The sequence below is a fragment of the Panicum virgatum genome, chromosome 9K, assembly GCF_016808335.1.
Source record: "Panicum virgatum strain AP13 chromosome 9K, P.virgatum_v5, whole genome shotgun sequence".
In the NCBI taxonomy this organism is placed as follows: domain Eukaryota; kingdom Viridiplantae; phylum Streptophyta; class Magnoliopsida; order Poales; family Poaceae; genus Panicum; species Panicum virgatum.
The window spans coordinates 50,650,028-50,665,689 of record NC_053144.1 but is presented as its reverse complement, the minus strand read 5'-3'; the positions used below and the strand labels follow the sequence as shown (position 1 = coordinate 50,665,689).

General features: G+C 42.3%; 1 protein-coding gene across 1 annotated transcript; it reads left to right on the top strand.

Annotated features, from left to right (window-relative positions):
• The first annotated feature begins 6,179 nt into the window (after window positions 1-6,179).
• Window positions 6,180-8,194, top strand: LOC120648771 (WAT1-related protein At1g43650-like). Its single transcript, XM_039925438.1, has 6 exons — window positions 6,180-6,443; window positions 6,563-6,625; window positions 6,734-7,091; window positions 7,304-7,462; window positions 7,544-7,695; window positions 7,807-8,194. The coding sequence occupies exons 1-6, from the start codon at window positions 6,232-6,234 to the stop codon at window positions 7,991-7,993; spliced, it is 1,131 nt and encodes a 376-aa protein (XP_039781372.1). The 5' UTR covers window positions 6,180-6,231; the 3' UTR covers window positions 7,994-8,194.
• Window positions 8,195-15,662: the final 7,468 nt, after the last annotated feature.

The window sequence follows — 15,662 nt, the reverse complement described above, 5'->3', positions numbered from 1 at the left end:
GAAATGAAATATTTTTTTTGTCAAAAAAGACATTATCACCTGAATCAACTAAAAGAGGATTGTGATCGCTAGGAGATCTCTCCAGAGCCTTAACCCTAACTAGAGGAAAAGCAGCCTCCCAACTTGAAGAAACGAAGACTCATGGGGACCGCCCGTAGGGGGTTTACTGCACAAGACCCCTGCAGAGGAAAAGCTTGATCCCAGCGAATAGAAGATGCTCAGCTCCGCACAACATATAGGGATTGGCACACTTTCGAAAAGAACATAGAATAGTAGAGTATCCCGCATGCAGGACACGACGATCATTAGAAATTCATATCTATTTTGGCGATGATCAGGTTCTCTTGGTTATTGGTCCAAGTGTACAGAGAATTTGGGGGATCAGACCCCACTTACTGACCCACGTCATTAAAGGATCACCCCATCTAAAGTTAATGATTTGGCTGTTCTTATCAGAAAGAAGCCTAACCAAATTGAAGTGACCTCCAACTATGATGGGGCCAGACCAAGCACCCAAAATAGAGTGAAGTTTGTCAATAAAAGCCCGCTTACCCTCCTGGTAAGGAGAGCCATAAACTACAGATAGTTTCCAAACAAATCCAGTTCTTTTGTTAGTGACCATGGTGCTGATACAAAAATCTATACACAGGCTAGCTGAAGTCTGAAGAGATGAAGATGTCAGAGTTGGTTCCAACCAGGATTCCACCAGCAGAACCAACCCCAATCCGAGTGTACATTTCATTCATAAAAACTAGCAAGTGGCCCGCGCTAATAGCGCGAGTAGCTAGTTTTTTAATTATTTACATTAAAAAAACTCAACTTGCAAGGGGTATATTGTCTCTGAGCATTAATGTAAGAATCTGAGCATTAATATAAAAATAAAAAGACTTCACGTAGGTCGAGAAATCTTCGAACCTCTACCCCACCCTTATCTATGGGTGGGGTAACCCATACCGTTACTTGTGTGAGAGCGGGCCGGGATCTATTCCATGGGCTTTGGCTTGTAGACAGGTGATGATATTTTTTCATCTCAACCTAAAATTCGCTCTCACTGAGAGTCGAACCCATGATTTAAGGAGTGCTAGTGAGGCCAGGCCACCAAACTAATCCGGCTAGGCACCCGTTCGCAAATTTTTTTACCTCTCATCTGCTCTTGCTGAATACTACCTGCAGCTTTCTATGCATAGGAGTTCATACCAACCATTAATTTTTATGTTGGTTTGTTCTATATTATAGTTACATATTTTATTACTTTAACCTGCAAAATCTAAATTTTAGGATTGAATTTTAATATTGGGTCACCTTGAATATGGATGCATATTGTATATGTTTGTATTTATACAAAGTTTTTTATAAGTAGTTATGAAATATATTTATATGTATGTGTTAGTGATGTTTTCTAATAGTCTGTAACTTAGATGTTGAAGTTCGATTTGTATCTTGCAATATTTTGATTATTATTTAGTGAAAATATATCTAGTGTAGTTGTTAGAGCACCTAAGTAGCATCTAGCAGATCTAGATCTGACTCATCATAGGAGCGAAATAAAAATGATCATGGATGAGACAAAAAAAAGTTATGCTAAAAAATAAGTTGGGGCCTCATGCTGACTTTAGTAAATAAATGTTATGCAAAATTTATATATTTGTGTGCCATATGAATGCATATATGTTTTAAATCTTTTATTCAATCGAATCTATTATTATTTTTCCTAGTTTGGTCACTGTATAATTTTTTATTTGTTTTTAGCCTATATGACTGCATAAATTGGCCTACTTTGGAGTTTTGCCATCCCGGTGATGGATAGTTCCATATATAACTTTGTTGTTGTTTCTAACTCTTCTTTTTTATCTTCCATTTTCTATAGCTATTTCTACTGATTTCTCTGTATTCCATTTTGTTCCTCTGTATAGTTGAAATCAATTAGTGTGTTTCACGCCCGATGCATCTAATGGAGAAGTTCCCTGTTTAGTTCGACTTAGTTGCTGAGTTTAGATTGTGCCTCATGGCTTTTGTTTTTCTAAGCGAAGAGGACCAGCGACAACATTTGTTTGAATCATTTGTTTTGTACCATAGGCAATCGACTTTGGGATAGATAAGCAGGGTTCTAGGCCTCTTGCTATGGCTAAAATAACTCTGGTTGTGGCTTTTCTGATGGAGCAGAGAGCGGCTTCTCTTATGGATATAGAGCCATTTTGAAAATTGTTCGGTAGAACAGGTTCTCCTATTTTTTTCATGAATATATGAAAGATGTCAAATGTCCAACGTGTCCTGGCTATAATTTTATATTTGTCCCGTAATATATAATGTGATTTCATAATAACATAATTTCATATGAAATAACATAGTAGTGACTAATGATATTAATTAAAGACTAAACCAATAATTCCACTCTGTCCTTTTCTTTTCCCCTCATTTTCTCATTTTTCCTACCTTCCTTTTCTACTCTCCTTTTTCTATTTTCCTTAACCGTTCAACTTTGCTGCTTCTTTATCCTTTTCTATTTCCTTTCTCTATACTTCTTTAGAGGTATATATCACATTTGTGTTCCGTGCCTAGCGTTTTTTTCATGTACTTATTGAAAGTGATCTAGGCCCCTAAGTGGGTTTTGGTGGTTAATGACAAAACACATGTTCATTTAATCGTGTAATTGAGCATGTGTACAGGTGGTGATTTTGTATAAATGGATCAAGTGACGATATACGACCCTTAAAAAGGAAATGAAAAAGCGGAGTTCAAGTTTACTCAAGAAATTAGATTTTAAATTTGAAATTTGAGTATAGGAACGCCGTACTATCAAGAGGGACTTGGTTCAAGGGTTTCGATTTAAATCCTGTGCTCAAGAGAACCTATACAAACACTTGTGAGTCACAAAACAACTCAAAAGAGCAAAAAAAGCCGAAGTTTTCCCTGCCTTACCCGAATACTCCGGGTATAGGGCCGGATACTCCGGACCCCATTGCCCGGAGTGTCCGGGAGCTGTTCTCAGTTTGAAAACCTAGGGTTGTCCGGAGTCTCCGGGCATATACCCGGAGTCTCCGGGTACCCTTTCGCCCAACGGCTATTTTTGGGCTGAAGACTATAAATACCCCCTCCATACCCCTTCAGCCCTCTCTCTTGCCACTTTGACGAGCTGAACTCAAACCTAAGCCAAGATAGAGCTCTCTCACTCCCCTTTCTCCATTCTTGAGTGATTCCCTTGAGGGATTTGAGTGAGAAGCAAGCAAGAGCAAGGATTAGTGCTAGTGAGCCTCATTTCCATCTCTTGAGCACTTGGTTTTGGTCAAGCCCGCGGATTCAAGTTTGTTACTCTTGGAGCCTTGTGCTCCTAGACAGCTAGGCGTGCTTGTGATTCCTCAATCAAGATTGTGAGCTGCACAAGAAGTTTGTAAGCTCCATTCCTCGCCGAGGAATCCATAGTAAGTAACCTTGGGCTTGAGAGGTGATCTCGCCCTTGGAAGAGGAACATAGGGGTTCTTGAGCACCGTCTCTCGAATCCTTCCTCAACGGAGACGTAGCACCTTCGGGTGTGAACTTCGGGAAACAAATCCTTGTCCCCTTTCTGTTAGTTTACTTGATTTCATTGCTATTTGCTTGTGAGACTTATTTTCTAGGGTTTGAGCTCGATCTACTCACTCACGAGTTTTTAGTGAATTCTATTTGTTGGATATCAACCTTAAGAAACCCCTGGTACTCTTACTTTAGCTCGATCTACTTTTCATACTCAGATTTCTGCAGTTTCCTTTCAGGTTGTTCATACCCGGAGACTCCGGATACTCCGGACCACCAAACCCGGAGTATCCGGGCTCATACCCGGATTATCCGGGCTAGTCTGTGTCTGATATTTTTGTTAAGTGTTTTAAATTGCAGATTGGCTATTCACCCCCCTCTAGGCATCTTAAGATCCTTTCACTTATAAAATATTAGATGTGGATAATAATGTTATGAATTATTTATACTATTTGATTACTCACATGATTAAGTCCGTGATTTTCCCCATGCATCTATTTAGATTGGGCTAATAAATAGTCACATTTATTTATAGGTTTCGATGCTTTATACTTTATCCCAGCGATTATTACTTGTATGGAACTATTTGTATACCCACAGAATTGTGAATCTTCGTTGACCACCATCAGATTAGTTTGTATAACTAAAGTTGTTCAGGAATGCAACATTTATGATGATAATCTTTGTTTGGAGAAAGCATTGGTTCTTCAGTAGATGTTTCTCTCACATTGATTGGCTTGTGTATTTATTGGGCCGCACTGACAATCATAAGGTGCTGATGGTCTTGCAATACATTGCATATCTAAAATATGCGCATCGTCACTATCTTTTTCATCCCTATCTTGATGTTTGGTTGCTCACTTGCTCCAGAAGAAATGGACTGATTGAGTTTGCCAATGGTTTTGAGTAGAATCCAGTTTGCTTCATGCAGTTGCATGTACTGCAGGACATTCTTGAGACTCAAAAGTTGTGATTTGGAATCTCGGGAAAATACTATGGTCGCGCTGTAGTGCAGGGCGTTCTGAAGATTTTTGAAAGCAATTATCTCTTTCTATAATACAGATACAATACAACTATGATCGCGCTGTCATGCTTATGCTACTGCCGTATTTTTTTAAAAATATTTGAGGAGGGTTAATGTGAGACATAGATGGAGACGTGATTTTTTATGTCATGCGGACTCTGTATTTAACTTTAATTGGATACAGACACTTTTGAGTAGTTTATAATATTATATTTATTAAATTAGACATAGACTCTTCTGGCCAATTTAGACCAATAGATCTTCATTAAATCCAATAGTGTAAATCCTATACATTAATACTATTTAGATCTTCATTAAATTAAACTTTATTTGACGTAGAATTCAAATTTGGTTTTTATTATTGCATTTGACATATACTATTTGTTCAGCTATTTTCCTTCTTAATATGCTTCTTAATCACTCTACACATCACCTATAATTTTTTTGTTTCTAGTTCTTGCATTTAACTATTTATTAGTCATATTCAATGTCAATTTTTTATCATTTTAATTTTAATTTTGCTATTTGGCTAATATGATTTTTTTGTCGAGTGCTAATTCTAATTTTCTTAATTCTATAATTTCAAATTTACCTATTTAGTAATTGTATTCAACATGGACTCTTTGTTGAGTTCTAATTTCTTTATTTTTAATTCCGAATTTAGCTATTTACTAATCTTATTTAGCATGGACTCTGTCGTATCCTATTTTTTTAATTTTTAATTTTTTAATTCGAATTTAGCTATTTATTAATCATATTTGATATGGACTCTTGAGTTAGTTTGAACTGTTAGATCTTCATAAAATTCAACGGTACAAATCCTTCTCTTTTTTAAATTAATGTGAGAATTTCTAGACCTTCTCAGCGGACGTGGTAGTTTCTTTTAACACTCCCTTAATAATATAATAGATAGATAAAGCGATACTGGAACAATGCGTCAGGACGCTTCGGTCTGTGTATACATTTCACTCATATCTTTCGAGGCACATGCCTTTGAGTATATATCTGAGTAATGCGTTAGCACGCTTCGATCTTCTGTATGGCCAGTAACCCTACCTGTTCTTCTAATGGAAAGAACGGGAGGAAACAAACTTCCCTGAAAGGAAGGTGACAACCATCGGTGGCACCCTGGATGAATCCAACCAAGGAATAAAGCAATTGGCGGCTGAAAGTAAAAGAGCATTACGCATTAGGAGGGGTTTATAAGTGGGTGCTCCATTTGTAACTCTAGGTGCTGAAGAATAGCGGTAAAAGGAAACCGTCTTAAACTCTTATGCATAAAAACTTCTGCTTTCTGGCCATGGCACATAGTGTTCCGTCTTTACGGTTCAGTTTCTGAAAAAACTAGTCCTTTGATTTTCTAGCCTAGTCAAGGACAAGGAGCTGAAAGAGAAGAGCTTACCTAATTGTGTGAAGAATTTCCTTGTGCTGCCGTTGGCTTTGGCTGTCGCCGTGAGAGTTCAGGCAGACACCACCGTACATAACTACACACACACACACACACACACACACATACCAGAGGCTATCACAGTGGAAGCCACCGTACGGATTGCCGCAACCCTGCCTGTATATATAGCCATGGGGGGATAGGCCCATCTGATCTTGGAATCACTGATCCAGCTCTGAATTTGTGGAGACACACACACACATCATCGGTAGTATATATAGTACATCACGCTAGCCAGCAGTAAGAAATAATGGCGCCTCCGAGCCCGGCAGGGATGGGTGGGCCGGTGTGGATGAGGTACACGCCTCACGCTCTGATGGTCCTGGCGCAGCTCTTCTTCACGCTCCTCTACTTCATCACCGAGGCTGCGTTCAACCGGGGGCTCAACCCCTACGTCTATGTCACCTACCGCCACCTCCTTGTCGCTGGTGTCCTGTGGCCGTTCGCCTACTTCTACGAGAAGTAATCAGAACACGGCGTCGTTCTTAATAAGCTCAACGATACACACACATGGTCTCAAGTCTGAACCTAGCTAAGCCTGCTCACTGTTCTGTCCTTTTGGTGTCTTTTTTTTTCTGCAGGAAGTTGAGGCCCAAGATGACACTCATGCTGTTTCTGGAGATATTTGTACTGTCACTTCTGGGGTAAGAACATGCACGTCTGTTCTTTCCAAAAAGAAAGTAAAAAAGGCCTTGCAATTCTTTTTTTAGAAAATTGGCATGGTCGACATCCCCTTTCTCTTGGCCTTGCAGGGGAAGCTTAACGCTGAACATGTTCTTCTCGAGCCTGAAGTACACGTCTCCAACTTTTGTCGCCTCCATGGTTAACGCCGTCGCTTCAATCACGTTTATCATCGCCATCATCCTCGGGATGGAGATCGTACACGTCAGGAGCCTGCGAGGGCTCTCGAAAATTGCAGGTGCCATGGTGTCGTTCGCCGGGGTGACCACCATAAGCCTGTACAAAGGAGCGGCGGTGAAGAGCCTCTGGAAGGCGCCTATTCAGATACACGGCAGCAGCGGCGTCGCGGTGGCGCACGAGAGCTGGGTGAAAGGATCACTCCTTGCGGTGGCCAGCTGCATATGCTGGTCACTCTGCTTCATCTTGCAGGTACCTCTTCCAGCTCCTACAACAACGAGCAAAAACTAATGGCATGCAAAAGATGACATTTGCTTACTAGTTTCTCCTACTACACAGGAACTTCATCACTAGTTCAAGAAAGATTATTTTAGAGAGAGAGAGAGAGAGAGATAGAGATGAGAGAGAAAAATAATTTTTATTTATTTAATATTTTTATAATTTGGGTCCAAAAATGGTGGCAGGCGTCGTCTATAAAGAGGTACCCGGCCAAGCTGTCGCTGACGGCATGGATGTCGATGGTTGGAGGGATGCAGTCGGCGGTTTTCGCGGCGTTTATGCAGCGCAACCTGGACGATTGGCTCATAGGCTTCGGCGTCAAGTTCTGGTGCATCGTGTACACGGTATGTGACTTGTAAGCATGCATGGCATCACCCAATGCAAAGCTCCCCTGATACATGGTGTCTACGAATTGAATTCTTCAGGGAATCGCCTGCAATGGCTTGACGGTTATCATTCAGCTGTGGTGCAACAAGAAGAAAGGCCCCGTGTTTGTTACCATGTTCAACCCCCTCTTGACGGTCATGGTGACCACCCTGGCCTACTTCATCTTTGGTGAAAATCTGTACGTCGGGAGGTATGAAATGCATCTCATTGTTACCCTCGATTCCCATGGGTTATACTGGGGCTAGCCACATGATCAGATATATTTCATTGATCTTCATGCTGCTGATACATCGATCCGCAGCATAATTGGAGGGGTCCTTGTGATTCTGGGGCTTTACATGCTGCTATGGGGCAAGGACAGAGATCAACAACAACGCAAAGACACCAAAGAGCAGGACTCAGAGTTGGACTGCGAGAGGCAGGCGACGGCGGAACTAAGCGAAGTTTCTGCCGCACGGGACGACAAAGCGCCAAAGACGAAGAAGTGATCAAAAAGGATTCAGAAGTAGTGAAAGCCTAAGCCACGTACAAATTTTTAGTTCAGTTTCTAATGCACAAATTTTCTCTGGTAAACTCTCACCTTTACAATAAAACAAGACAACGAGTAAAGAAAACATTTGTCAAAACAGGATCCAGGGGGTACGCAAATTCAGTAGCATGCATGTGAAGTTCAGTGGTGAGGTGGTGCAGTGAAGAGAGAGAGGACCAGCAGAGGAACACATAATGTACAGTGCATCTTTTTATATATATTATGACGTACAGTACATCTTGCTGACAAATTTGAGTGTTAAGAACTCAAGTGCAGCATTTCAAAAACAAAACCCACAGCACTAGCGCATCTGCATCGATGTGAGATGGGGCTCCGTGAAGTGCCAGGCGACATTACCAGGGAGGATTGGAGGTAGGATAGATACTCGCATTAGTTTTTTTATTTAAAGGAACAACACTTGACGACTGAATTTCAATTGATGTAATAGAAAAAATACAAGATTATATTCTTGGAAGGACATGACTAGGCAACAAAAAGGAAAAAAAGCACGAAACAAACAAACACAGGTGGGTTGGATTGGGATATCGACGCGCGCTAAAAAGGAACTCAACTCGAAACCACTTAGACCAGTCGGATTGGGACATCAACACAAGCCGCACTGAAAGTGATCGGGCGTTCTAGCCTAAGAGGGGAAGGGGGTGAATTAAGCACTCTAAAATCTTAATCTATGACTCCAACTAGTTTGCACAAAAACTTAAACTAAAACAAGCTATCTAGATGTGCAACTACAGTTCTTCTAGTGTGAAATCCTCATCTCAAAAAGAGTTTATGTCACACCCTGAAATTTTTGGATTTCAGGATGTGATTAAAATAAAAAAACAACAATTTTCTTGTAATTTTAAAAAAAATTGTTCAACACTTATGGTCTTTACAGAGAATTTAGTGTAAAATAAAATAGATTGTTTGTTTTTTTATAATTAAATAAGGTTGTTCTTTTGTGTTGCATTCATGCCGCAATGCATTATTCCATTGCTTGTTGTTCAACTCAAGTTTAAATTCTCTTGAATTTGAATTTGAATTGAATTGATTAGAATCATTTTAAAAAAGATGCAAAACTTTTCTATTTCCTTCCCCTCCTAGGCCCAAAGCCCCAACCACCAGCCCAGCTTCTTCTTTCTTCTTCTCCTCCGCTGCAGCCCAGCCGGCCCACTCCCTTCTTCTGGCCCAATCCGGCGCCCCTCTCCCCTCTCACTCTCTGCCACGCGGGCCCCGCCGTCAGGCCTTCCTTCTTCCTCCTCCCGTGTGTGCCACGGACTCCGCAGAGTCCGGCCGCCGCCCGAGTTCTGCGCTGCGCCTTGGCGCGCACGCCAAGGGCCTCGGCCCCGGCCTATAAAAGGCGCCGCCCGCACCCCGTGAACCCATCCAACCGAGCCGCAGTCGCCACGCCCTCGCGAAACCCTAGCTCGCGAGCCGCCATTGTTGCCGAGCTCGGAGCCAATCGCCGCACCGTCGTCCAGTCGCTCCCTCGCCTCCAAAAGCTGCCGCCGGAGCACCGCGTCGTAGTGAGAACTCTCACCGGCCCCTTTTCCCTCTCCTTTACCCTCTCCTTCGCGCGAGATAGCTCGCCGTCGCCGCCCTTCCTCCTTGCGTCGCCGCAAGCACTACCCCGTCCGCTTTAGCTCGAGCCGCTGCCCTAGATGCGTTCGCCGTGCTGCGCGCGTGCTCCCAGAGCAAGACCAAGTTGAATCGGGGCCGGAATCGCGTAGACGCGACACACCGGCAATGCGCCGCCGCCTAGCTCGCCGCCGGCAGCCTTGCGCCGCCGCCAACCCGCCCCATCGAACCCGAGCCGTCTAGATCAGATCCAACGGCCGAGATTAGATCCATCCTGAGTCAAACCTATCAAATACCGGTCAGCCATGGTGTTTTTGCAAAAGAGCCGTCCACTTTTTCCGAAATCAACCAGTAGTCCCCTCTAGTTCAAAAATAATTACAAAACGGCCCTCCCTTTTATGTTTTAACCCCTGAGCTTTTCTAAAATCCAACCCGCCATCCAGAGCTCGAGTTTTTGCATGTTAGACCCTGCGATTAAGGTTTAATTATGTATAAGTCCTTGGTTTCTTTAGAGTTAGCCCCTGGAAGTTCAAAACTCTCACAAACAAGTCCCTGGTGCACTGTTTTAGCCATATCTTTCATGTTTTAACTCCGTTTTCATCGATTCTCGCGCTCGCGTGATCCTTGTGACGTGTGCAATAGCTTTATATCCTTTTTATCCTCTATGAGCACACTTTATTGTGTCTTACGAATCTTTTCTGTTAGCTCTTAACTCTATTGTTAATTGCGACTAGATCCCTGAAGCATCGTTTATCCCATAGAATCATCGTTTAGTTCTGTTTTCCGCGTTTCTTGTGCCTCCGTAACCATAGCAACGAGCCCTATCCGTTAGTACGTTCTTTTAAAGCCTTTCTTTTGTTTTGGTGTATTGTTCTTAGATGCATCTTCTTGTTTGCTTTGTATGTTTGCCCGATGATTGCTCCGAGTAGAAGGATCGCCATTCGAAGATTAAAGATCAAGAGTTCCAAGTGAGCAAAAGCTGAAGAGCAGTAAGAGTAGCTTTTCGTTGGAGAAAGGCAAGTGACCCTAACCATCTTTCTATCTATGCTTATTTATGAGAATACTTTATTTAATTGAAACATGGAGAACCACCCAAGAAAACCGTACAACCACAATACTATATGGCTCTGGTCTTGGCTAAGTAACTAGATGATCTATATGTCGTGCTAGGGCGGTGATTGGTGGATTTTTCAGGTTATCGTGCTTTGAGGAGCGGGTGAAGGAAGCTTCGTCTTCTGAGGCACCGCAGAAAAAGGGACCAGTGTGTACATATAGTGATTCTTCGGAAAGGCCTCATAATGTCCCTATGCAATCACACCTCGGAAGTGTGGTATTGTGCCTAGCTAGCACATGCGTGGTTGGGTTCAAAGTTCTTCGGAACTTTTACGCGAATTGTGGTGAAAGTGTACAATCTCTGCAGAGTTAAAACTAACCGGTTAGCCGTGCTCACGGTCAAGAGCGGCTTGGACCCTCACATGATTAATAAACTTAAAGATGGATTTAAATCACTTTCTGGTTATTTCTTGTGGCCTTGCTGAGTACCAACCATAAGTGTACTCACCCTTGCTTACTGCTGCTCAGAAGGAGAAGGTGTGAGAAGTATTTTGAAGATGATGCTGAGTTCTAGGCGTACGCAACCCTCAGTCGATTGCCTGTGAAGTATGAAGCCTTCGTTTCCAGGATAAACTGTATAACTCTGATAGTCTTTTATTTGTTGTATTTCTCTTTTTCGTGATACTGTTGCTGATTATTCACTTATAATATCTCTATATGTATGAAACTTGATCCTGGCATACATATAGTTATGCATTCGGTTCTCCTCTTAAAACCGAGTGTGACAGTAGTGGTATCAGAGTTGTATCGACTGTAGGACGTAAGCCTAGTTAGCAATGGCCGTGTTCTGAGGTTTCTTTGGATATCAAATCTATTCCTGCTTGCTCTTTGACCCCCTCCATTGAGTATTCTCTCTCCCTAACTATTTTATTTCCTCAATCAACCTTGACAATCTTTTTCTCACCTATCTATCTTATCATTTGCACTTTCTCGTTTGCAAATGTAAAAAAAATCTTAAACTTCCTATTGACCCATTGTCCTCTTGGTAAATTTTCTTTTTGATAATCAATTCTTGGTCAATTAACCTTTGTTGTTTCTCAACACCCTCAATCCTTTCGTTTATCTTTCTCTCTCCTGGACACTCCTTGATTTTCTTAAAAATTTATCTTTGTTGATATATCCTTCTTTTCTTTATTTTCTCTAGCTTTCTCCGTTGAGCCTCTCCTCTTCTTTTCAAATAAATATTGCTTTGGATTCATCTCTTGACTTGAATTCCAAAGTATCTCTTCCGTTTCAAAATTATTTAGATGATTCGTGCTACGTATCCTAATGCCAGTCCAAGTCATCTGAAGATCCAAGTCATCCGAAGAACGGAGTTGCTAGTTCGTTAGGAGGAGTCAAGTCGAAACCATTGGAAACTGCACTATCTGCTCACATTCTTGCTCATGTTGGATGAAGAATTCAGAGCACTTTCTAAGAATCAAGCCTGAGCAAGATTGTGACACTCTCACTACCACTACAATCTCGAAGCAGGAGTCAACGCCAAACAAGCTGGATGAGAGACATGTCATCAATGACGAAGCTGGAAGAGATAACCATGCTTAGGATGACCCCTTCTAACCCTATTAACAATGTTTAGCATCGTTCCTTAAACTGTGTTGACTGGTGAAATTTTGTGTTTGCATGATGATACTTGACTTTATGGCCTTGTCTGATTCGTATCTTTGTAATGATTGTTGGTGTACTGTGGGTCTTCTACCAACAATGACATCAGTTGCCTAGATGAGTTCTTCTTTTATACCTCTCCCTCCTGGTTATCCTTTGTCTTTCTACCTAATCCTTTAAAGGATGTCAAGAAAGAAGTTTATGGTAACACTCGTCTACAATGATCAACAAATGAAAGAAACTGAAGACAAGAATGCTCTCTTTTCCTTTTTGTTACCCTCATGTCTTTCTCCTCTCCACCTTGATTTCTTTAAGTTGCGACCACCAAGAGTTGAAGAGGGTATCATGGATTTTGCCTTGTTAATTCGATCTTTCTTTTTCATTCTCTCTATTGACCTTATCCTTACCACGCAACTAGATGGTGAGTCCCAGCAGAAAGGAGAAAGAAGACCTCAACATCCCATCACAAACTCAGGGAGTACAAGCGATGGTTTCAATCAGGATCAACATCCAACAGCATGTCACAAAGCAAGCCTCATTTCCTAGGAGCAACAACCCTGATAACTGTAATAATCAAGTCCCAACTGGTCTGCCAGCGTTCGATAAAGAGGAGCTGTTAGCTATTCAAGCTCGTGTCTTACAAGGAAGGTTGCAGTCTAAAACACCAACCCCATGTAACATGGAGATGACCAAGGCAGAAGTTCTCACCGGACCAGTAAAGAGGCAAGTTGCTGACGCATGGAACAATGTAAAGCGTAAGAGGAACCATGAAGCACCAAACCCGCTGATAGAAGAACAACATCAGGTTGGTAAGATTCCAGAAACATGTCAGTGCTGCGAGCATTATGGTTGTCAGTGTCTCCAAGAAGATAGTTTAATGACAGCGGAAGCAAGACAACATTACCATTCAGATATCAATATTTACCCAAGATTCAGTCCTAGAAGAAGTCGCCCAAGATGAAGACAGTACTCAGACTATAAACCTCGAGTATTGGAGTATCTCTTCCAAATATCTTCAGTCTAAAAGAAGCAAGCAGCCCAAGAAACAATTGGTAAAGCAAGCCAAGAGAAGGGCCAACGAAGCCGATGAAAGAATGGATGGTTAAAGTAGGAGTTAGACTGAGTATCCATAAAGTGTTTGATGTGAGTTGCAGAGAATAAAGAAGCATATCTGCAGAGGTATTGTAAGAGGAAAGACCAAGAAGAAAATTTAATATGTGTTGGATGCTGTTGGCGCTCCTTAAGTACCCATTTTATCCCTTGTTTATCCTTGATAATGGCATGAATTTAATATTAAAATCACTAACCGTCCTAACCCCGGTCTAATTATTGGTCATTTTCACATTTGCACATATATTTTGGAGGAACTTCGTTTTTGTAGGTTTTTGACCTATTTTGGAGCATGAAATGATGAGGCCCGTGCTCGAGTACTAACACGGAGAAAGACGAAGGCCAAAGCCCAAAGGAAGGACCAAAGCCCATGTTGATTCGAAGCCCATTCATGCACATCCACCTTCCAAGAGAGCCCAAGGACCAAAGCACAAAGCCATAAAACTCTGGGGACTTAAACAGAAGATGCTGGAGCTTGGACGACAAGCACCCCTATCTAAATCGCGGAGATAATGACGTCTAAAGCCCACATGTAAAGGTGAAGGAAGTCAAAATGTCGAGAAAAGCCACATGGAGGAAGATGGGCTTGAGATTTGGAGGTTTACCCATGAGATTAACTCAGCCCGAGAGAAATTCCCGCAAACAGCATAATCTTTCGGTGCGGATTCAGAGACTTAAACGGCCTCTAATGGAAAAAGGTTGAATACCAAAGTTGTGGGCATCGATGAGAGATTCGATTTGGACATATGGAAGGCCCAATTCGGGTCAAGGAGCTAGGAGATATGGCCCCAGAAATACCTACTGCGCAGACAAGTCCCAAATCAGACAGATTTTCTTCCGAGGCTGTTTTGGGGATCTTATCTTCGTTTCCAAGGAAATCAATGAATACCAAAGTTGGAGATAATTTCGTGGAACATAATTTGGACACATAATTTGCATTATTTAGAGTCCGGACATAGGAGATATGGTGTCGGCAAGGAAGGGCTGCGAAACAGGAAAATCTGGACGAGGCTGATTTTATGGAAACCAAGTTTGCTTCTCTCCCAAGGAAGATCTCGTGCAAGGCAAGGTGGAACACGCCCCAAGGCTCCCCAAGGGCATAAATACAACCCCCTAGGTGCCCAACGGAGGGGATCCAATCCACCCAGAACTCGACGAAAACCTAGAGCTAAGACCGGAGGGAGACGACGGCCGCCGCAAGTCTTCGATGGTACCTAGGAGATGGCTTAGGCCACCCCTAGCCGCCATGGCCTCCCTGCGAGGTTGTGCCATGGTGGGGTTCGAGAGTCATCCCCAACATTCGTCGGGGTATGTACACACACGATGGTGATATCAATCTACTCTTTATTCTAGTTGTCTCGACTTTGGTCTACTTCAATGCATGCTTTCTTTCTCATATGTAATGCATCCATATGTTCATAGTAAGATTAGATCTATTCGTGGTAATTAGTCTACATCTTGCGGATACGTTGAGGTAGCATGTTTTAGCTAGTGGTTGATTACCCTAGTGTGGTGACAGCATGGCGGAGGGAAAAGTTCTAGCGACGACATGATGTGGAATAGGATCGATGGCGAGTACCATGGGAGTTTGGGGTAAAGCTTTGGGAAACCTTAGGCGTCGACACGCACCTCGCACCGGCGACCTTGGGAAAGTAGGCCGCTTGCGAGCTGCCTTTCTGAGAGATGATTTCGTATACCTTTAGTTGAGATGCAACCTATGCTTTGATCACCTTTTTCACTAGAACGGTACCTAGAGACTATAGGCACTAGCTCCTTGGTTATGTTATCTCATCTACGGTTGTGGGTGTGATGAACACTTATGCTTCATTCATATCTATCAAGTGTTCAAATTATATTCAATCTTCTCTTCATGTTTAGGATACATTTGATAGATTAGATGGTAACCCTAGTCGTTTCGCTTCCGATCCACGGATGATAAACCTTGGGGGAGTACTCTAAGGGAAAAACTACCACGATCCGTGCACTTGCGGTACGTAAATTGGCGCTTTAAGAAGCGTCAACAAGCTTTTCTGGCGCCGTTGCCGGGGATCGGCAACTCGAACCCTAGGGCGATCTATCTAGTTTTTTTGGACTAACCCTAATTTTTATTATTGCATATACCCTTATTTTCTTGTTTGTGTCCTTGAAAGCATGTGCAAAAAGCTAGACACCAAACTTGGACTTCGAGAAGTCCATGGTCCACTTCAACAAATTTCAACAATCGG